Below are 21,913 nucleotides of genomic sequence, written 5' to 3' on the forward strand. Positions count from 1 at the left end.
AATGCAGGTGGGAGGCAGAAGAGGAACTATGACGTGCACACCCTGGGAAGGCACTGTGGCTGGGGAGCTGGTCTGGGTCTACAGCCCCCTAAGGAAAAAAGGCAGATGCCCCAGGTTGGACAGTCACTGGGTGGGACCCTGCAGTGTCCTGGAGAGGCTAGGGGAGGTTGTTTTTCCCGGGTGCAGCTTCCTCCCAGGGGCAGAAAGGTGGCATTGCACCGGGACAGGTTAGCCCCATACAGAGGGGCCTCTTCTCCCCAAACCCCAGGGACCCCCACAATTCCCCTATCTGGCAATGACATTCTCCAGACACCCACCCCCAGGTGCCGCAGACAAGGCTCCAGATAGCCCACTCCCCCTGTCTCCCTCCCTGTGTCACCGCGTGGTTCCCCGGAGCCATGGACTGTATTCCCCGTTCCTGCTTCCTTGTACCCCATATCCCTGCCTTCATCTCCTGGGTCCCAGAGGGGTAGCCCCCTGCCATGGATGGAGCCCCCTGTTTCACATCTGTACATTCTGCGACCATCACGGCCACGCAGACAAAGGAGACCTCCGGGTCGCTTCAGAGACTTTGTTTTAGTTGGTTGTGTTGTACTTACTAGTACCCAGTGTTCGCGGGGTCCGACATGCCAATCAACCTGCTATCTGCCAATCACGGGAATGCCTGGAATGTTCTGATGCCGGGCATCCTGGTGGTTGGTGTAGTGGCGTGGAGGGGGGTTGGGCAGGGGAATGGAGCATTGGAAGTTAAAAGACCAGGTTTAGCCATTGTTCTTCCTCTTACGTCTGGACTTCACAAGAGAAGGTCACGGTTGGTTTGTAGGGTATCTTTCATTTATTTGGCGTGTGCTACGGCCAAACAGCAGCCTGTGTAAAGTTGGGTTAATAAACCGTCAATTCATTAACTCAATCCTCTGTCTGGACAATTGTTCCTTTATGATCTAGTCTGGTCATTACAATACTTATAACTGATTGGTTTGGTTCTGCCTGTTTTCAACGGAAATATGGGCGGGGTTTGTTTATATTTGTTTTGTGGGGGACTTCCGGTTAAGCACTTCCGGCCAGTAGTTTGCAGCTAGCTAGCTAACTAACTCATATAACTTCCCAAACATGGATTCATGTAAAACGGGCATTTAATGTTCGGTAAGGGGATGCCACAATAACTGGCAGAAACAGAAGCTGTTCATGGAGCAGGACGGTTTTTTCCACCAAACTTTTTTGAGATTGGAGTGCAGTTGTGCACCTTTTGATTTGCACCCACCTCCTGTGGATGAGGAGTCGCTTCAGCTTTGGGTCAAAGCATTGAACTTGAAGAAACCACCCTATGTGTGTTCCTATCACTTCGTGGACAAGAGGCAGACTGATGCTCCAGTAAGGCTGGACTCATGACATTTTTCACAATGCTTTTTTTCTGATAAAAAAACGAGTTCATTGCATTCGCCGTGGAGCCCAGTTTCATAATATTACCATATCCCAGCTGCTTGTCAAAGTTTTTTTTTATATATTTAAAAAACAGGCCTTATTTTAGGGTATTTTTCACCCTGCCAGCTCCTATTAGTTCTATTGAGCACCGTGGCACCAACTCACTTTCCGAAAGTTCCATTCCCAGCCCATTGTTCTACGTCACAATGCCTGCTTCGCTATTGTTGGCAATGAGACCTGCCCACGTTGTAACGTAAACAACAACAAAAAATTGCTCATGGAACTCTGAGGTTGTCCCATTGTTTCCTATAGGGGAAATATACAGTTGAAGTCGGAAGTTTACATACACCTTAGCCAAATACATTTAAACTCAGTTTTTCACAATTCCTGAAATGTAATCCTAGTAAAAATCCCCTGTCTTAGGTCAGTTAGGATCACCACTTTATTTTAAGAATGTGAAATGTCAGAATAATAGTAGAGAGATTGATTTATTTCAGCTTATATTTCTTTCATCACATTCCCAGTGGGTCAGAAGTTTACATACACTCAATTAGTATTTGGTAGCATTGCCTTTAAATTGTTTAACTTGGGTCAAACGTTTCAGGTAGCCTTTCACAAGCTTCCCACAATAATTTGGGTGAATTTTGGCCCAGTCCTCCTGACAGAGCTGGCGTAACTGAGTCAGGTTTGTAGGCCTCGCACACGCTTTTTCAGTTCTGCCCACAAATGTTCTATAGGATTGAGGTCAGGGCTTTGTGATGGCCACTCCAACATCTTGACTTTATTGTCCTTAGGACATTTTGTGTGTGTGTGTGTTTTGGAGTGTAGTATGTGTAAGTGTATGGTTAGAGTCCAGTGAGTGTATATCGAGCCTGTGCAAGAGAGTCAGTGCAGAAAATAATAACAAATATTAATAAAATAAGGCGATCAATGCAAATAGTCTGGGTAACCATTTGAATAACTGTTCAGCAGTGCTATGGCTTAGGGGTGGAAGCTGTTAAGGAGCCTTTTGGCTCTCCGGGACCGCTTGCTGTGCAGTAGCAGAGAGAACAGTCTATGACTTGGGTGGCTGGAGCCTTCGACAACTTTTAGGGCCTTCCTCTGACACTGCCTGGTATAGAGCTTGAAGAATATTGAAAATAATAATGGGCAAATGTTGCACAATCCAGGTGTGGAAAGCTCTTAGAGACTTACCCAGAAAGACTCACAGCTGTAATCGCTGCCAAAGGTGCTTGTACAAAGTATTGGCTCAAGGGTGTGAATACTTATGTAAATGAGATATTTCTATATTAAATGTTCAATACATTTGCAAACATTTCTTAATATATGTTTTCACTTTTTCATTATGGTGTACTGTGTGTAGGTGGGTGAGAGAAAAACATATTTAATCCATTTTGAATTCAGGCTGTAACACAACAAAATGTGGAATAAGTCAAGGTGTATGAATACTTTCTGAATGGCACTGTAGACAAGGATGGGGGCTTGGGGTTTTGATGGGAAAGGGAAGGACCATGGTTAGCAGGGTTGACCTTCATTCCATTTCAACTCAATTAACTCTGAAAATGAAGTAAAATGCAGTTCATGAGTTCACTCTGTTCAGGAAACAACAATATCATTGAATTGGATTTTCTACGTTTTCAAATGTCCAATTACTACTACATTTGCTGAGGTTGAGCCATACTGGAATGGAATCAGAGTTTTGCAGGCTGATCACCCGTGATACAAGTCTGTATTCAACATCCATCCATGGCTGAGGATTTCAGGATATGACGTGGAAACCGGTCACTAGGGGCAACAGTGAGCGTTGTCACCTTAAAGTAAGTTTTGTTTTTTCTAGGACATTGTTGATGTGGAAAAGCATCTGCCTCTGATTCCAAAGGTTTCATGGTTGAATCCAGCGATAGAAAGTCATTTTTGATAGTTTTGTTTTAAGCCTATCCCAAACCTTACCCCTTACCTTAACCATTTGGAGTTAATGCCTAAACTTAACCCTAACCTTAAAATCCAGAGTTAATCCCTACATTTAACCTTAATCACTTTGAGATTTTACATTTGGAACAACTTTGAAATTTGAAGTTTGAGAAACATGGATGAACGTCTAATTCTGACGTGAGACTGTTAGACCTTGCAGGAATTTTGACTCTGGCTGATAGATTTGTGGATCCATGATCATATGTTGGGTTGTGGCTCCCTATAGTGTTGTTTTTCCATATAGACTTACCCATACTCCAGGGTTTCGCCAGTGTTTTATGTTAATGTCAGCTCTAAAGACTTATGGCGAGGGCATTAACAATCTCTGAATCATTCAAGTCTGTTGCTTTGTGAGAAGGTGTTAAAGTTCAGTTAGCCATTGTTATGTAAAAGACAGCTGAAAAGAACACAGAGCATTGCCTTGGCCCCAAGTGAGAGCAAGTCTACCAGATCCATGGGTAAATCCTGTATGTAAATGCACCATGAGAAGCTGGATGTAGAAACCAATGGTATAAACTCTGGGTGGTCGTGTTTGTGAGGCACCATCTTTTACTTGAGCATTATTTAGGCCACTGTAAACAAGGGCAACAAAGCCCAAATCCAGTGATGATCAAACAGAACAGAAAATACAACCACTGTTGTAATGTGTGGCGGAAAGAAGCAAACATTATTTTTGTCCCCACCAGTGACTACGCTTTTCCACTTGTGCTCTAACTCAGCTATCCCCCTTTCCCTTTCTTTAAATTTTCTCATGAATGGATTTCACATGAATTCTCGGTTAGTCCCATCTATGCAAATGGTATGCCCGGCATCTAGTGGTGTTTTGCAGTATGACATGACTGGAGTCCTGTCTATCTCTGTAACATGCTGACCAGACAAGACGGGTCGCGTGCGTTGCAAAATAAATGTACACATATGTTTTTCAATCATTGCACCCACACTGAGCATCTGCTTAGCCAGGTGCTAATATAGAACTTGGTTCTATTTGTGACACTGGACATGCTGCACGTCCTGCATCTTCCATCTCCTCATTGGTTTTAAGGAGCATATATCAAATCAGATTTCAAATCAAATTTATTTATAAAGCCCTTCTTACATCAGCTGATATCTCAAAGTGCTGTACAGAAACCCTGCCTAAATCCCCAAACAGCAAGCAATGCAGGTGTAGAAGCACGGTGGCTAGGAAAAACTCCCAAGAAAGGCCAGAACCTAGGAAGAAACCTAGAGAGGGACAAGGCTATGAGAGGTGGCCAGTCCTCTTCTGGCTGTGCCGGGTGGAGATTATATCAGAACATGGCCAAGATCTTCAAATGTTCATAGATGACCAGCAGGGTCAAATAATAATAATCACAGTGGTTATCGAGGATGCAACAGGTCAGCACCTCAGGAGTAAATGTCAGTTTGCTTTTCATAGCCGATCATTCAGAGTGTCTCTACCGCTCCTGCTGTCTCTAGGGAGTTGAAAACAGCAGGTCTGGGACAGGGAGCACGTCCGGTGAACAGGTCAGGGTTCCATAGCCGCAGGCAGAACAGTTGAAACTGGAGCAGCAGCACAGCCAGGTGGACTGGGGACAGCAAGGAGTCATCATGCCAGGTAGTCCTGAGGCATAGTCCTAGGGCTCAGGTCCTCCGAGAGAGGGAAAGAAAGAAAGAATGAGAGAAAGAGAGAATTAGAGAGAGCATACATAATTTTACACAGGACACCGGATAAGACAGGAGAAATACTCCAGATATAACAGACTAACCCTAGCCCCCCGACACATAAACTACTGCAGCATATATACTGGAGGCTGAGACAGGAGGGGTCAGGAGACACTGTGGCCCCGTCTGATGATACCCCCGGACAGGGCCAAACAGGCAGGATATAACCCTACCCACTTTTCCAAAGCACAGCCCCCACACCACTAGAGGGATATCTTCAACCACCAACTTACCATCCTGAGACAAGGCCGAGTATAGCCCACAAAGATCTCCGCCACGGCACAACCCAAGGGGTGGCGCCAACCCAGACAGGAAGATCACGTCAGTGACTCAACCCACTCAAGTGACGCACCCCTCCTAGAGACGGCATGGAAGAGCACCAGTAAGCAAATTGATATAAAACATCCCCACAACATTTTTTTAAATGCTCACGAATTTCTACAAAATATGCACAAATGTATGTAAAACATGGCTACAAATTATGAAACGAGCTCACGAATTGTAAAACGTCCACGTACTGTAATATACATCCACAATACTTTTAGGTTTGGATGTTATGATGATATTCCCTGGAGGTCGGGGCCCACAGGGCAGGTGTCCTGCGTGCCCATTCGGTAATCTGGCCCTGATCATCAAGTTAAACCTCAGGTATTGTTGTTACACATCCTCACACTGTCTTGGAGGATAAAACTGAGACTGTAGCCAGCTTCCATTTCACCTAATTTTATTGTCCAAAGAATATTCTCATAGTCCAGAAGTATTGGATGAAAATCCACAATGTTGGTGCCATACAGGAGCACTGACCAATCTGCCTCCAAAAGAGGACTGCTGGTTTTGAGGATGGTGTGGAGGTCAGTGGTTGATGATCTGAGCACCCCCTGAGATGGTGAGTATGGTTTCAGTAGACCACTATTGAGCTGGTAAATCAGATAGGAGCTTCGAGGAAAGGTAATTTAGTGCTTTGAATGTGGTTCATATTGTCTTATAGTGGATTTAGGACTTGGACAAGGAGTCAATGCAGTTTAAAGATGCATTTACATGGGGGTTTGGATGATAGTGTCAAATTTCTTAGAATGAGTGAAAATATTGGAGTTTGGGGACTGGGGGGGACTGGGGGGGGGGGGGTAATAGTTGAGTTTGGAAATGTGCAAATATTTAGATACAAATATATAGTCAAATTGGGGATTATTCAGATATTCCTGTTGAAAAATAGAATAGAAAGAAAGATATCATCTTACAGTATATTCAATTCATCCCATTGGGACAAAACTGGTCGAATAAACATTGTTTCCACCTAATTTCAACAACAAAAAAATCTATGTGATGACTGTGAATCAACATGGAAAACACAATTAGATTTTGTTCACCCAACTTTTAACCAACATTTTTTGGTTGATTTCACATTTTGGTTGAGTTCAAAACTAGACATTGAACTGAGGTCTGTGCCCAGTGGGATTGGATTTCTGTAATCATATCAACTCATTTGTCACACTTCTTCTAATCATCCAGAGAGAATGTACCTTTCTTTGAGGTTAACCTTTGAGATGACCTCCCTCAAGGATTCTCGCTCTTTCCTCGGAGCGAATTTGTCCCACATTTGAGCAAAGTCGCCATTGGTGGCCACGTTTCTCAAGATATTGCGACCATGATGCCTGTGGACAAAGATATTAATTTCATCTTAAACATGCAACATATCAAATAATTTCTGATGTCTGTGATTAAAAACAGTACTCAATTGATGGCAACCTGAGAGAAATTATACGAGGAAGAATTTGCAAGATGGCCGGTTTGAGTAATGCACCGCATTACCTGATCTACAAATCATTTCAACTATCTAACAACTGGGTATTAACCGTTCGTTATTATGAAAATCTTAGCGAATCTGCTCAGCGCTTGGCCCAGGCCGACCATTGTGATCAAGTTGGGTTGTCTTCATTAGGCACCAAACAGAAGGAAGGAAACTGAATCAGGTACTGACTATTTGGACTCATTTACATTTTAAATTTTTACCCCAATTTCGTAGTATCCAATTGGTAGTTACAATCTTGTCCCATCGCTGCAACTCCTGTAAGGACTCTGGAGAGGCGAAGGTCGAGAGCCGTGCGTCCTCCGAAACACAACCCAGCCAAGACGCACTGCTTCTTGACCCAATGCCCGCTTAACCTGGAAGCCAGCTGCACCAATGTGTCGGAGGAAACACCATACACCTGGCGACCATGTCAGCGTGCATTGCACCCCGCCCACCACAGGAGGTCGCTAGTTGCCGATGGTATAGGAACATCCCTGACGGCATTTGGCTTCGGCTAAGCTTTTGGCTTTTTAACTTTCAAACCAACATGAGTGCCTGGACTTGGATTTTCCTATGCCACGTAGCACTTATTTGGGTTTATAATTTTTCCTTTTTGTTATCATTTACTATTCCCCTCCAAGAGAACCTGTGGTTGTTTTGGAATACCTAATATCCGCAATTCAATCCATGACACCCTTTAGTATAGATGCTGTAGACATCCGACAATGTGGCTTTTAAAGGCAATTTCAATTTGTATTTGTGGTAAACGCTGCAGATGTTGACTCAAGAGTAAATTACCTGTAACAGCTGCATTGTTAGCGATCTAGTGCTATAGCGAGCCATGGATTGAACCCCGGACTTAACTGTTATGTTGAAGCAAGCTACTTTACAGGAGGTACTTCCCACCTGACTTCCTGTGCAGGGTCCACAGCCAGTTTACTGACAGCAATCAAGAAACGGTCGGTGAGGTCTTTCTTCCCCGACAGGAGACGAGCCGTCCCCATGACCTCAGCCAGTCTCTCCAGGTGCTGAGCAGTGCAGCTCCTCACCGCAGCATTACGGTGGCTGAGGAAGGAAAAACAGAGCACATCAGTTACATGTCATAGAGATACATGAGTTAGGAGACAAATGATAATGGATTGTATTGATGAAGTCTCATCGATGAATGAAAATGTTTGTTAAGACTTTATACACTGCTCAAAAAAATAAAGGGAACACTTAAACAACACAATGTAACTCCAAGTCAATCACACTTCTGTGAAATCAAACTGTTCACTTAGGAAGCAACACTGATTGACAATACATTTCACATGCTGTTGTGCATTATCGATGTCACTTGTTAAATCCACTTCAATCAGTATAAATGAAGGGGTGGTGACAGGTTAAAGAAGGATTTTTAAGTATTGAGGCAAAATGGACAATATTTAAGTGCCTTTGAACGAGGAGCTAGAGTCATTCTGTTATATCCGGTGTAATTCTCCTGTCTTATCTGGTGTCCTGTGTGATCTTATATATGCTCCCTCTAATTCTCCCATCTCTCTCTCCCCTCTTGGAGGACCTGAGCCCTAGGACCATGCCTCAGGACTATCTGGCCTGACGACTCCTGGCTGTCCCCGTCCCTAGTCCACCTGGTCGTGCTGCTGACCCTGTTTCTGCTGTTCTGCCTGCGGCCATAGAACCCTGACTTGTTCACCAGACCCCCCCGCCCCCTGTTTGGTATACTCAGTGTATATTGCCAGTACTAAAGAATTTAATCCCTATTCGAATCAAATGTGAGAACATTCTTGCCTTTTTTGATCAAATCATTAATACGAGTCGATTTCCATAATTCAAAAATATAGATTGCTTGCATATTCGCCTTCACATAGGCCACATGTTCATTATACATGTTAATTTTAATGCTTATTTACAATGACGGCCTAGGAACAGCCTTGTTCAGGGGCAGAACGACAGTCATCCTGAGTGATATTCATTTAATTTCCACGCTATATCACACAATATTTTACATACAGCAGGTTTTTAAAGGACCAAAGAGTGAGATCTGCTTTGCGTTTTCATTTTTGGCATTGAAAATATATTGCGATACTGGTATTGTCCCGGCCCTAATACTAATTTTCAATCTGTCACTGCCGCAGCAGTTGACCGCATCAAGCCTGAATGACCTACGACCTGTTGCACTCACCCCCACGATCATGAAGTGCTTCGAAAGACTGGTTTTGGTCTACCTTAAGTCCTGCCTCCCTCCAACACTGGATCCCCACCAGTTTGCCTACCGACCGAACAGGTCTGCAGAGGACGCCATCTCCACAGCTTTACACTCTTCCCTGACAAAAGCAACACCTATGTGAGAATGCTGTTCATAGACTTTAGCTCAGCATTCAATACGGCCATTCCCTCTAGGCTGGTCACCAAACTCCATGACCTAGGGATCAGCCCCTCACTCTGTAACTGGACTTTGGACTTCCTGACCAACAGACCCCATTCTGTCAGGTTAGGCAACTTCACCACCTCAACCCTGAACCTGAACACTGGTGTGCCACAGGGTTGCGTGCTGAGCCCCTTCCTGTACTACTCCTTCACCTACGATGTGAGTTCCTGTACACAGTATCAACACCATCGTTGGTTCACAGATGACACCACAGTGATAGGTCTGATTGGTGACAATGACGAGTCAGCCTACAGGGAGGAGGTCAAGCACCTGGCTGCATGGTGCGCTGACAACAACCTGGCCCTCAATACAAAGAAAACCAAGGAGCTCATTGTGGATTACAGGAAGTCTAAAAGCTGCAGCCACGCCACAGTTCTCATTGATGCACTGAAGTGGAGTGTGTGCCCAGCTTCAAATTCCTGGGTGTCTACATCTCTGATGACCTCTCCTGGACCCTCAACATGTCAACCCTGGTCAAAAAGGCACAGCAGCGCCTGTACTTTTTGAGGAGGCTGAAGAAGGCCTGCCTGTCTCCCAAGATCCTGTTGAACTTTTCCCACTGCACGGTTGAGAGCAATCTGACTAACTGCGCCACAGTGTGGTTTAGCGGGTGCTCCGTGGCCGACTGGAAGGCCCTGCAACGGGTGGTGAAAACCACCCAGCACATCACTGGTGCCCAGCTCCCTGCCATCGTAGACCTCCAGCACAAGCGGCATCATCAGGGACCCTTCACATCCATGCCACAAACGATTTGCCCTCCTACCATCAGGCAGGCAGTACAGGTCTCTACATTCCCACACTAGCAGGCTCAAGAAGAGTTTCTTTCCAGCTACTGTAAACCTGCTGAACTCTGTGGCACGGCACTAGCCATATCCACCCGCCCACATCTTAGTACTGCCTCTCAGGGACCTTGTTGCACTACTCTCTTTGCACTCTTCGCAGTACTACTGGACTCTGACATTGCTTTGCAAAATCTGATTAAGGACATAATTTAGTTGTACATGTCAACCTCGGTAACCTCATCGCTGCTTTCCCTGCATTTCAGTTGCATGGCTCCTTGCACTTGCCATTTGCCTTCATTGCACATTTATACATCCCACTTAATAACATACTTTGTACTTAATTGTTTTACTTGTACATTTTTTTGCACTCTTTTATTTGCACTTCTGGTTAGATGCTAACTGCATTTCGTTGTACTGTACTTGTGCAATGACAATAAAGTTGAATCTAATCTAATGTGTGGTATTGTCACACTCTGACCATAGTTTGCGTTGTTTGTTTCTATGTTTTGGTTGGTCAGGGTGTGATATGAGTGGGCATTCTAAGTTGTATGTCTAGTTTATTTGTTTCGATGTGTTTGGCCTGATATGGTTCTCAATCAGAGGCAGGTGTTAGTCGTTGTCTCTGATTGGGAACCATATTTAGGTCACCTGTTTTGTATTGTGGGGTGTGGGTGATTGTTCCTGTTGCCAGTGTTCCTGTTCACGTTACGCGGCTGTTTTGTCTTCGTTCATTTTGTCAGTTTATTGTTTTTTATTCGTTGTTCAAGTATTCTATTAAAACGGATAATCATCACGCTGCATTTTGGTCCTCCTCTCTTTCGCCCGACGAAGAACGTTACAGGTATGCCTAAGTGAGCAGTGACCCTTTTACACCAGAAAGTTCACTACATATCAATTATTTTATTGTATTGTCACATCATGGATATTTGGAGTGAATCCTAACTTCCACTCGAGTCAAACTTTCAATGTGAGACAAAGTGAACATTTGTGGAAGTCCGGATCTACCCTTAGTGAGTGTTAATTGACCCCTCTCCCTCTTTACCTCAGCCCACCGACCAGCAGGGAATTCATGACACGGGTAGGGGTGCAGCTCTGCACCATATGACCCAGGGCAAAGTTGGCGCCCTGCCGGATGAAGGTGTTGGCCTCGCTGGCTTTGTGCAGAAGCACGCGTGCTGTCCCCTCCACCTCACTGTCCATGGCCCTCTGGAGGTGAACGTACATGTCACCCAGTGTGGCCATGGCAGCACAGGACACTGCAGAGCGCAGGTTCTTCACCTGAATCATCATTATAACACACACAGGACCAGCTATTAATGTTGAGCAGTACAACACACGAACATCCGAAACATGACACAATAATTTGACTTGTTCTCCAAATGTAGCAGATTTGTGCAGATGAATGAATAGGGCAGTGAATGAATACAGCTACCTCATTTATAATGGCAAGGCAGATATCATGGAGTTTAGGCATCAGTATGTCCATGTGGTTCTGAGCCATCACACGGAGAGAGGTCAAGCCCTCGATCTTCTTCTCCCTGCAATTCAGTGAAAGTAAGCAATTTCCACAACATTTTCCGAAAACAATGATGTTAATCGTTTAGGACTCTGGTCTCTTAATTTCAGAAGTTTCTACGCTCTGTAGCTCAAATCTATATTTCCAAGGACACTACACTGCTTCCTTTAGCCTAGCTCCATTGGTCTCGTCTACAGTGAATGCTCACCAGTCATCAGAGGCAGAGTGGAGCAGCTTGAAGGTCTTAGTCAGGGCCTGCTCTGGGTTGGACAGGGGCTGCAATCTGGCCTGGTTCTTTATTTGGCCCTTTGGCTCACTGGCTGCCTTCTTGTCTATGGGTTGACAGCAGACATTTATCTCTATGAACTGTATGTATTCATTTATGTATTTACCAATTTCCATATCTGTTTGTAGCTTTAAACACTAGAACATCTTAGTTCATTATGATATCATATAATTTTGAATTTAGCACAATTTTTTTTGGTGCTCACCCTGCACAGAAGCAGGGTCCAATTAGCCTTGAGTAAAAGTTCTCACTGTGAAACAGGCAAAGCAAGTGTGGAAAAATGTCTTAGCCCTGGGCTAAAGCCATTTGTATCCCTTCCCTTCCTACTGTCTTTCTGTCACTCTACCTAGCTCCATCTCCCTGTCTAATTTATATTAGTGTGAGTACATTAAAGGGACTGACCTGAGTCGGTGGCAGCCTTTGGCAGGCTAAGGAACCTTATAGGCCGAGGCAGTTTGCTCCTGGGCTTGGTAGGAGGGGGAGCAGGCCTGGGTGGGCTGTCACACGACTTGACCGGGGTCCTGACATCCAAGTACTCACGGAGCTCCGCAGGGGTGTTCATATCCACTGAGCTCAGGCTTCCCGGAGAGCTGGTGGCAATTTCCCCCATGGACATGGCCGAGCCCAAACTTCTCCTGCCCATGGCCTTCATCTCATGTACCACCTTTAGCGTAGACCAGAAAAGAATGCTCCCATCATAGAAATACATATAGAACTAGTATATACATAAACTAATACACAGAGAGATCCTGTATTCTAGGATAGATTCTATCATGCTGTCAAAGAGTATCCTTTCTAACCTGTATCCCCGCACACTGACTCGGTACCGATACCCCCTATTTATAGCCTCGTTATTGTTATGTCATTGTGTTACTTTAATTATTATTTTTTACTTTAGTTTATTTGGTAAATATTTTCTTAACTCTTCTTGAACTGCACTGTTGGTTTCACGGTAAGGTCTACACTTGTTGTGTTCGGCGCATGTGACAAAGAAAGTTTGATTTGATTTTAAGACATGGAACCACTATCTGTTTTGGCAATTTATCAGTCCAAGTAATTCTGAACTGCAAATTGTCACATTTACAATAAATTCAAAGTCCATCTTACCTTACAGCCCTCCTCCTTCAGATGAGCCTCGATGTCCCTCACCTCCTCCATCAGGTCAATGGGTCTGTTGTTGTCAGCATAGCCCTGGTCCGACTGGACTTTCAGGGCTTTGACTCCCTGCCTGCCCTTCTTCTTCTTGCCTCTCTTGGAGGGAGCTGCAGTGGGAGGGACAGGAACAGGCCACACGCTACTGCTGCTGAATGACGTATTTACCTGGATGGACTCCAGAGAGTGAGATCCGGGTCGAACTTGGGCTCCGTCCACCCCTACCACGTTCCTCAGTGGGGCCAGAGCTATGTGTTCAAGCCTTCGTGGCAAAGGCCTCGGTGGAGCTTTCGGCTGCGGAATACACTGAATAGAGGGGGCAAAGTGGTGCGCGAAGGTGCTGCCAACCCCGATGAGAGCAGTCCGGACATAATTCTCATGGATAGCACTTATCTTTCTTTGCTTTGCTTCCATGGCCTCTCTCTCAGCTCTCTGCATCTGCAGAAGTCTGGCATCACTGATGAAGCCACGATGGCCCTCTGGGATTGGGTATCTCTCCTGATAGCCCTGGATCACAATGGGACAGTATGAAATGAATAGCAGAAGTGAAGTAGGCAAAATAGTTTCTATAGTGTGTCATAAGCTTTTAAGCTAAAGATTTTATGGATGTAGGTCTACTGTATGTCTATGAAACCACAAAATAAACACAGTGATATTTTTGAAAAATGTTTGAAAAACTGATGAGCCTTACAAAAGTTGAAAACTTTTCCTGGTCATCCTGTTGGTTTAAAGCCATGTTTTGCTTCCTCAAGTTTTCAATGACGCTCCTCATCTGAGAGTTCTCCTTCTGGAGTTTATCAAACTCACTTGATTTTCTTCCTCGATGAGCCATTGATGATAAATATTAACACTCTCAAAATAAGAACTTAACCTATCTCTGTAATAGATCTATCATGAAATGAGTGGAAATGAAATGTTGCTTGTCAGATGGAACCAGCAATGATAATGACAAGGCTTCCATTACATTGTGATGTCATAATGGGGTCTGTTGACAGTGCTGAGCACATCAGCACATGGTGAACATTCATGAAAGCTTTTTGATTCCCATATAAAATCATAAATGTGGTGAATTTGTAAATACTATATATATATATATATATATATATTATACATACAGTGCCTTGCGAAAGTATTCGGCCCCCTTGAACTTTGCGACCTTTTGCCACATTTCAGGCTTCAAACATAAAGATATAAAACTGTATTTTTTTGTGAAGAATCAACAACAAGTGGGACACAATCATGAAGTGGAACGACATTTATTGGATATTTCAAACTTTTTTAACAAATCAAAAACTGAAAAATTGGGCGTGCAAAATTATTCAGCCCCCTTAAGTTAATACTTTGTAGCGCCACCTTTTGCTGCGATTACAGCTGTAAGTCGCTTGGGATATGTCTCCATCAGTTTTGCACATCGAGAGACTGACATTTTTCCCATTCCTCCTTGCAAAACAGCTCGAGCTCAGTGAGGTTGGATGGAGAGCATTTGTGAACAGCAGTTTTCAGTTCTTTCCACAGATTCTCGATTGACTTGGCCATTCTAACACCTGGATATGTTTATTTTTGAACCATTATTCCATTGTAGATTTTGCTTTATGTCTTGGATCATTGTCTTGTTGGAAGACAAATCTCCGTCCCAGTCTCAGGTCTTTTGCAGACTCCATCAGGTTTTCTTCCAGAATGGTCCTGTATTTGGCTCCATCCATCTTCCCATAAATTTTAACCATCTTCCCTGTCCCTGCTGAAGAAAAGCAGGCCCAAACCATGATGCTGCCACCACCATGTTTGACAGTGGGGATGGTGTGAGCTGTGTTGCTTTTACGCCAAACATAACGTTTTGCGTTGTTGCCAAAAAGTTCAATTTTGGTTTCATCTGACCAGAGCACCTTCTTCTACATGTTTGGTGTGTTCTCCTGGTGGCTTGTGGCAAACTTTAAACAACACTTTTTATGGATATCTTTAAGAAATGGCTTTCTTCTTGCCACTCTTCCATAAAGGCCAGATTTGTGCAATATACGACTGATTGTTGTCCTATGGACAGAGTCTCCCACCTCAGCTGTAGATCTCTGCAGTTCATCCAGAGTGATCATGGGCCTCTTGGCTGCATCTCTGATCATTCTTCTCCTTGTATGAGCTGAAAGTTTAGAGGGACGGCCAGGTCTTGGTAGATTTGCAGTGGTCTGATACTCCTTCCATTTCAATATTATCGCTTGCACAGTGCTCCTTGGGATGTTTAAAGCTTGGGAAATCTTTTTGTATCCAAATCCGGCTTTAAACTTCTTCACAACAGTATCTCGGACCTGCCTGGTGTGTTCCTTGTTCTTCATGATGCTCTCTGCACTATTTAACGGACCTCTGAGACTATCAAAGTGCAGGTGCATTTATACGGAGACTTGATTACACACAGGTGGATTGTATTTATCATAATTAGTCATTTAGGTCAACATTGGATCATTCAGAGATCCTCACTGAACTTCTGGAGAGAGTTTGCTGCACTGAAAGTAAAGGGGCTGAATAATTTTGCACGCCCAATTTTTCAGTTTTTGATTTGTTAAAAAAGTTTGAAATATCCAATAAATGTCGTTCCACTTCATGATTGTGTCCCACTTGTTGTTGATTCTTCACAAAAAAATACAGTTTTATATCTTTATTTTTGAAGCCTGAAATGTGGCAAATGGTCGCAAAGTTCAAGGGGGCCGAATACTTTCGCAAGGCACTGTATATAAACTCAGCAAAAAAAGAAGTGTCCCTTTTTTGGGACCCTGTTTTTCAAAGATAATTCATAAAAATCCAAGTAACTTCACAGATCTTCATTGTAAAGGGTTTAAACACTGTTTCCTATGTTTCCCACGCACAATCCCTCCATCAGTGCTCAGACTGTCCGCAATTGGCTGAGAGAGGCTGGACTGAGGGTTTGTAGGCCTGTTGTCTGGTGAGGACTTGCCTTACATCACCGGCAACAGCGTCGCCTATGGGCACAAACCCACCGTCGCTGGACCAGACAGGACTGCCAAACAGTGCTCTTCACTGACGAGTCGCGGTTTTGTCTCATCAGGGTTGATGGTCGGATTTAGGTTTATCGTCGAAGGAATGAGCGTTACACTGAGGCCTGTACTCTGGAGCAGGATCAATTTGGAGGTGGAGGGTCCGTCACAGTCTGGGGCGGTGTGTCACAGCATCATCAGACTGAGCTTGTTGTCATTGCAGGCAGTCACAACGCTGTGTATTACAGGGAAGACATCCTCCTCCCTCACATGGTACACTTCCTGCAGGCTCATCCTGACATGACAATGCCACCAGCCATACTGCTCATTCTGTGCATGATTTCCAGTGTTCTGCCATGGTCAGCGAAGAGCCCGGATCTCAATCCCATTGAGCAAATCTAGGACCTGTTGGATCGGAGGGTGAGAGCTAGGGCCATTCCCCCCAGAAATGTCCGGGAACTTGCAGGTGCCTTGGTGGAAGTGTGGGGTAAAATGTTACAGCAAGAACTGGCAAATCTGGTGCAGTCCATGAGGAGATGCACTGCAGTACTTAATGCAGTTGGTGGCCACACCAGATACTGACTGTTACACGTTAAGTTTGCTGAAAATAAACACAGTTGACAATGAGTACATTTCTTTTTTTGCTGAGTTTATACACACTGTATACAGTTGAAGTCAGAAATTTACATACACCTTAGCCAAATACATTTAAACTCAGTTTTTCACAATTCCTGAAATTGAATCCTAATAAAAATCCCCTGTCTTAGGTCAGTTAGGATCACCACTTTATTTTAAGAATGTGAAATGTCAGAATAATAGAGAAATTGATTTATTTCAGCTTGTATTTCCTTCATCACAATCCCAGTGGGTCAGAAGTGTACATACACTCAATTAATATTTGGTAGCATTGCCTTTCAATTGTTTGACTTGGGTCAAACATTTCAGGTAGCCTTCCAAAAGCTTCCCACAATAAGTTGGGTGAATTTTGGCCCAGTCCTCCTGACAGAGCTGGTGTAACTGAGTCAGGTTTGTAGGCCTTCTTGCACGCACACGCTTTTTCAGTTCTGCCCACACATTTTCTATGGGATTGAGGTCAGGGCTTTGTCATGGCCACTCCAACACCTTGCCTTTGTTGTCCTTAAGCCATTTCCCACAAAGCTTTAACTTCATGACTGATGTCTTGAGATTTTGCTTCAATATATCCACATCATTTTCCTGCCTCATGATGCCATCTATTTTGTGAAGTGCACCAGTCCCTCTTGCAGCAATGCACCCGCACAACATGATGCTGCCACCCCCGTGCTTCACGGTTGGGAGGGTGTTCTTTGGCTTGAAAGCCTCCCCCTTTTTCCTCCAAACATAACAATGGTCATTATGGCCAAACAGTTCTATTTTTGTTTCATCAGACCAGAGGACATTCCTCCAAAAAATACAACCTTTGTCCCCATGCACAGTTGCAAACCGTAGTCTGGCTTTTTTATGCGGTTTTGGAGCAGTGGCTTCTTCCTTGCTGAGGGACCTTTCAGGTTATGCTGATATAGGACTTGTTTTACTATGGATATAGATAATTTTGTACCTGTTTCCGCCAGCATCTTCACAAGGTCCTTTACTGTTGTTCTGGGATTGATTTGCACTTTTCGCACCAAAGTATGTTCATCTCCAGGAGACAGAACGCATCTCCTTCCTGCGAGGTATGACGGCTGTGTGATCCCATGGTGTTTATACTTGTGTACTATTGTTTATACAGATGAACGTGGTACCTTCAGCCGTTTGGAAATTGCTCCCAAGGATGAACCAGACTTGTGGAGGTCTACAAATTTTTTTTCTGAGGTCTTGGCTGATTTCTTTTGATTTTCCCATGATGTCAAGCAAGAAGGCACTGTGTTTGAAGGTAGGCCTTGAAATGCATCCACAGATACACCTCCAATTGACTCACATTATGTCAATTAGCCTATCAGAATCTTCTAAAGACATGACATAATTTTCTGGAATTTTTCCAAGCTGTTTAAAGGCACAGTCAACTTAGTGTATGTAAACTTCTAACCCACTGGAATTGTGATACAGTGAATTATAAATTAAATAATCTGTAAACAATTGTTAGTCTGTAAACAATTGTTGGAAAAATTACTCGTGTCATGCACAAAGTAGATGTACTAACCGACTTGCCAAAACTATTGTTCCCAAGAAATTTGTGGAGTGGTTGAAGTTTTAATGACTCCAACCTAAGTGTATGTAAAATGTAAACTTCCGACTTCAACTGTAGGAATGTCTGTCTATTTCGCCAAATATCTCGCAATGTGTATATTTAGATGTTTTAAAATAGAACACCATTTTAATAATGAGAATCTCCTCTTTATAATTATGTAAGGCTGGGCAGCGTACTCCGTTGTCATCAGACGCTAGCCCCAAAATACCTTTTTCCCTTGGAATGCTGAGCACCCCCCATCGTTTTCCTATGGAGAGGCATGCTGGTATATTTCGCCAAATATCTTGCAATGTGTATATTTGGATTTTTTTCAAGTCGAACACCATTTTAGTCAGGATAATCTTCTCTTTCTAATTACATAAGGTTGGGCAGCATACTCTGATGTCATCCATTGCTAGACCAGAAATAGTCAGAAGTTGCCATTTTTTTCCTACTTCCTCATTATGCAGACATAAGCACACTTGGTACCATCAATGTGCGGATGTGCACTTCCTAAATAATTTGTTATTTTTCAGTTTCATCCTAAAAACAGATTATAGTGGTAAAATTAAAAAGGATTAAAAAAATTGGTGCCATTTAGGCGATTAATTTGCTTTGGGCTCGCGCTAGTGTTCCAGTTTAGCCTACGTTATTTTGCCATTTTTCAGCCTTAGGTGAATTTGGACTTATTCTATTGTCCAGCCTACTCCAGTACAGACCAGAAATAGAAGTCTCATCGGGACATCAACAAATACAGGTACTGTTACTGTTAGATAGCTGCTACTCGCTACTTAACCATCACATATAACCCCCTGAATCAAGCAGAAGTTAGCTAGCTTACTAACTATGTTAGTAGTAGGTAGCCACTCCTAAGTCCTAACATACTGTAACTAACAAACTGTTGCCTAGCATACTCACTTAGCTAGCTAGCTTGTGGGCAGCCCATCTGATACAGTGTTGCTAGCTAACTAGCCTAGCTAGTTAGTCCCTACATTGTTAGCTGTCCAACGATTTCTGTCTGATTATCCCCATCATTGCTGGTGATGCTCATGAAATGTCTAACTAGGTAAATGATTAAATGTTCAAGTTTTTTTTTTTTTTTTTTTTACCTAACCATGACCAGTAGGCTGTCTGTGTATGATATGTTGTTCAACTCGTGGTCTCTCTTATGTTTGTTTGACAACTGTGGTGATGCAGCGTCTGATCTGAGTGTGCCAATGCCACCGCAGCATCAAGATGCTGATACTCAATGGGAGGTTCCAGCACTGACTGATCACAGCTAAGTGTCAAGAGAACCAGTCAACAAGCCCACCTGCCACAAACAAACCCAATGTGGTTGTGCAGAGCCATTGACCCACACCATCTTGAAGAATGACACTAGCTCTGTGTTGTATACTGGCCTTCCTCTTAGTGTTTTCTTTGACCATGTAGCATTTCTGCAGCAATTCGACACAAATGCATATCACTGATCGAATACTGATAACCTTGATGAAGCTGAATCTATTCCAGGGTGATCTTGCTGAATGCTTTGCTGTGTCCCAGGGAGTAGGAAGCAGAGTCCTTTCCTACTGGATTGGCACAATGGAAGAGCACATGAGGATCTACATTCCATGGAGGCCGAGGGAGACAATCCAGAAAAAATGCCTCAGTGCTTCAAAGAGAAGTTCCCCAACACCACTTGCATCATCGATTGCTATAAAAATACTCTTCAGATAGCACGTATTATCGATTCCAGAGAGAGGTCATACAGCCACTATTATTCCAGCAATACTCTACAGTATTTGGTTGTCTTTGCTCCATGTGAACTCATTATGTTCATTTCTCCTGCATATAAAGGCAGATGCAGTGACCAGTTCATCACCCAAAACTCTGGCTTCCTGGAATTAGGCCTTCGCAATGAAGTTATGGCACTTGCTTCACCATCTGAGATCTGCTGTATGAGAGGAAGATAAACCATGCCATACTGTAGCAGCCTTCCCTCAGAAAGGAGGCCAGCTGTCTGACGAGGAGGATGGCTAATGTGTTGAGAGTTAAGAGTTGTTGAGAGTTATCAGACCACACAAGGTGTTAGACATCCTCTCCCAGACTGTTCCCATCAATCTGAAATGTAACTTTATACATTATAATTTCATCCACATGATATATATATATATATATATATATATATATATATTATATATATATATGTTTCCTGTTAAATCTGAATAATTTTAATGTTCCTACATGTGAAATGTACTGTAACTTTGCCTGTTCCTGATAATTACAGGCATCCACTAGGTGCTGCTATCATGCCTTCTTAAATCTATTTAAAATACATTTTTTTCAACACCAAAATGTCTCTGACAGACCAAGAGGGAAGACAACTGTTTATCAAGTGCCACACTTTTGTTCATTTGTGCCCTTGAACACCAAACCCAGAATCAAGCTGAAAACACATTTCAAACCCTTAGACATGCCTCCTCATCCTTAATTTCAAAATGTTAAGTATAAAAGAAAATGTCAACAAAGTGGAATTACATAGTGTTTTTATTAACACCATAATTTTCCAAGAGCAAGATGAGTTACGGTGTGCTTAGATAAGTTCATGAAGTGCCATATGAGAAGAAAAAGCTATACAAGGTACAATATAATATTAATAAATCATAAGGAGTTAAACATGTATGAAGAGAGCTGTACAAGGCAAGACATAAAAAACACCAAGAGGAATTATGCAAATATAATCAGGTTAATGTGCATATGAAGATAACTATGCAAGACAAAAACAACACCAAGAGTTATGCTTAGATATTAAGGTAGATCTGACAGTGAGCTTTACAAGACACCAAAAAAATCACTATTTACAAACAAATTATTAGGCCCCGAGCCTTGATACCACATAAATTAACATATTTGGAGCATAGATTTAGTCTACCTGACTGGAACTCATATAATATCCTTGACAGCATATCTGTGAAATAGTATGCCTTTAGTTTAGAGATAACATCAGCACAGAACTTCGCATCAAAAGGCACATCAATAACAACCTGCTCGGATGGAGACCAGATAGCAGTTTGCATCTTTTCAGTCATGTGCATAACATGCCCATTTGCACTTGCATGTAGTACCCAAAGGCTCCATTAGGTTGCAGCTGAGGAACCCCACCCACCAGCGTCACATCGGTGAGTTTGCCAGAGAACAGTTCAGTCAGAGACTCACACTTCTTACTCAGAACATGACATTTGATTTCTAGAAGTTCTTGAGAGTTTAACACTCCATCTGGACTTGCAGAAAACCATGGCTCCTTGACACTCACTACTGTGCCTCAAGACTAAACCCACAGCTCTCCATCCATGTGTAGGCCACCTGCTTGTTCTCCTTACCATATGTGGTTGCTGAGTTCCCATGGAACCTGGGGAAGAGATCCTCCCGCACAATGTTGTCAGGATTTGTTGAGGTGCACACAGGAACCTTCTTTGCTGAGCTAGCAGTGATCCGAAGTTTACGTGCGTCATACCGTGCATAGGAGGCAATCTGTGCTTTCGCGACCTCCAAGCTGGCACCTTTACACTCCTCCAGCTTAACATAAATGTTATAAAATGACAAGCATTTCTGACACTGTTGATGCCGTGTTCACCATGAGGCTGCTGTAGCTGTGTGGCTGCTGCTGGAACTTGCTGACTGTTTGGTTGAGCTTTGATGCACTTGTGCAGAAGGCACCCCA

At 43.4% G+C, this 21,913-nt stretch overlaps 2 protein-coding genes and 1 long non-coding RNA gene across 3 annotated transcripts in view; all 3 read right to left on the reverse strand.

The window, feature by feature from the left end:
- The window catches only part of LOC149978871 (uncharacterized), a 277,954-nt gene that overhangs the window by 170,464 nt on the left and 85,577 nt on the right, over window positions 1–21,913 (reverse strand). The window lies entirely within an intron of this gene.
- Window positions 6,498–12,063, reverse strand: LOC149978875 (TOG array regulator of axonemal microtubules protein 1-like). Its single transcript, XM_090194435.1, has 5 exons — window positions 11,818–12,063; window positions 11,526–11,631; window positions 11,136–11,371; window positions 7,790–7,948; window positions 6,498–6,746 (listed from the first exon to the last, which is right to left on the reverse strand). Exons 1-5 carry the CDS (start codon window positions 12,009–12,011, stop codon window positions 6,596–6,598), a joined length of 846 nt encoding a protein of 281 aa, XP_090050561.1. The 5' UTR covers window positions 12,012–12,063; the 3' UTR covers window positions 6,498–6,595.
- On the reverse strand, window positions 12,216–13,607 carry LOC149978876 (uncharacterized). The gene is made up of 2 exons (XM_090194433.1): window positions 13,003–13,607; window positions 12,216–12,559 (listed from the first exon to the last, which is right to left on the reverse strand). Exons 1-2 carry the CDS (start codon window positions 13,483–13,485, stop codon window positions 12,284–12,286), a joined length of 759 nt encoding a protein of 252 aa, XP_090050559.1. The 5' UTR covers window positions 13,486–13,607; the 3' UTR covers window positions 12,216–12,283.

The sequence above is a fragment of the Oncorhynchus mykiss genome, chromosome 13 (genome assembly GCF_057628025.1).
Source record: "Oncorhynchus mykiss isolate SJ-2025 chromosome 13, ASM5762802v1, whole genome shotgun sequence".
NCBI lineage: Eukaryota > Metazoa > Chordata > Actinopteri > Salmoniformes > Salmonidae > Oncorhynchus > Oncorhynchus mykiss.

Coding starts and splice junctions, on each gene's coding strand:
- LOC149978876 (XM_090194433.1), bottom strand. CDS start 13,485: ATGCAGAGAGCTGAGAGAGAGGCCATGGAAGCAAAGCAAAGAAAGATA. Junction 12,560..13,002: donor TGAAGGAGGAGGGCTGTAAG/GTAAGATGGACT, acceptor TCTACGCTAAAG/GTGGTACATGAGATGAAGGC.
- LOC149978875 (XM_090194435.1), bottom strand. CDS start 12,011: ATGGAAATTGGTAAATACATAAATGAATACATACAGTTCATAGAGATA. Junction 11,632..11,817: donor CACTCTGCCTCTGATGACTG/GTGAGCATTCAC, acceptor ACTGAATTGCAG/GGAGAAGAAGATCGAGGGCT. Junction 7,949..11,135: donor CTGCTGGTCGGTGGGCTGAG/GTAAAGAGGGAG, acceptor TTCCTTCCTCAG/CCACCGTAATGCTGCGGTGA.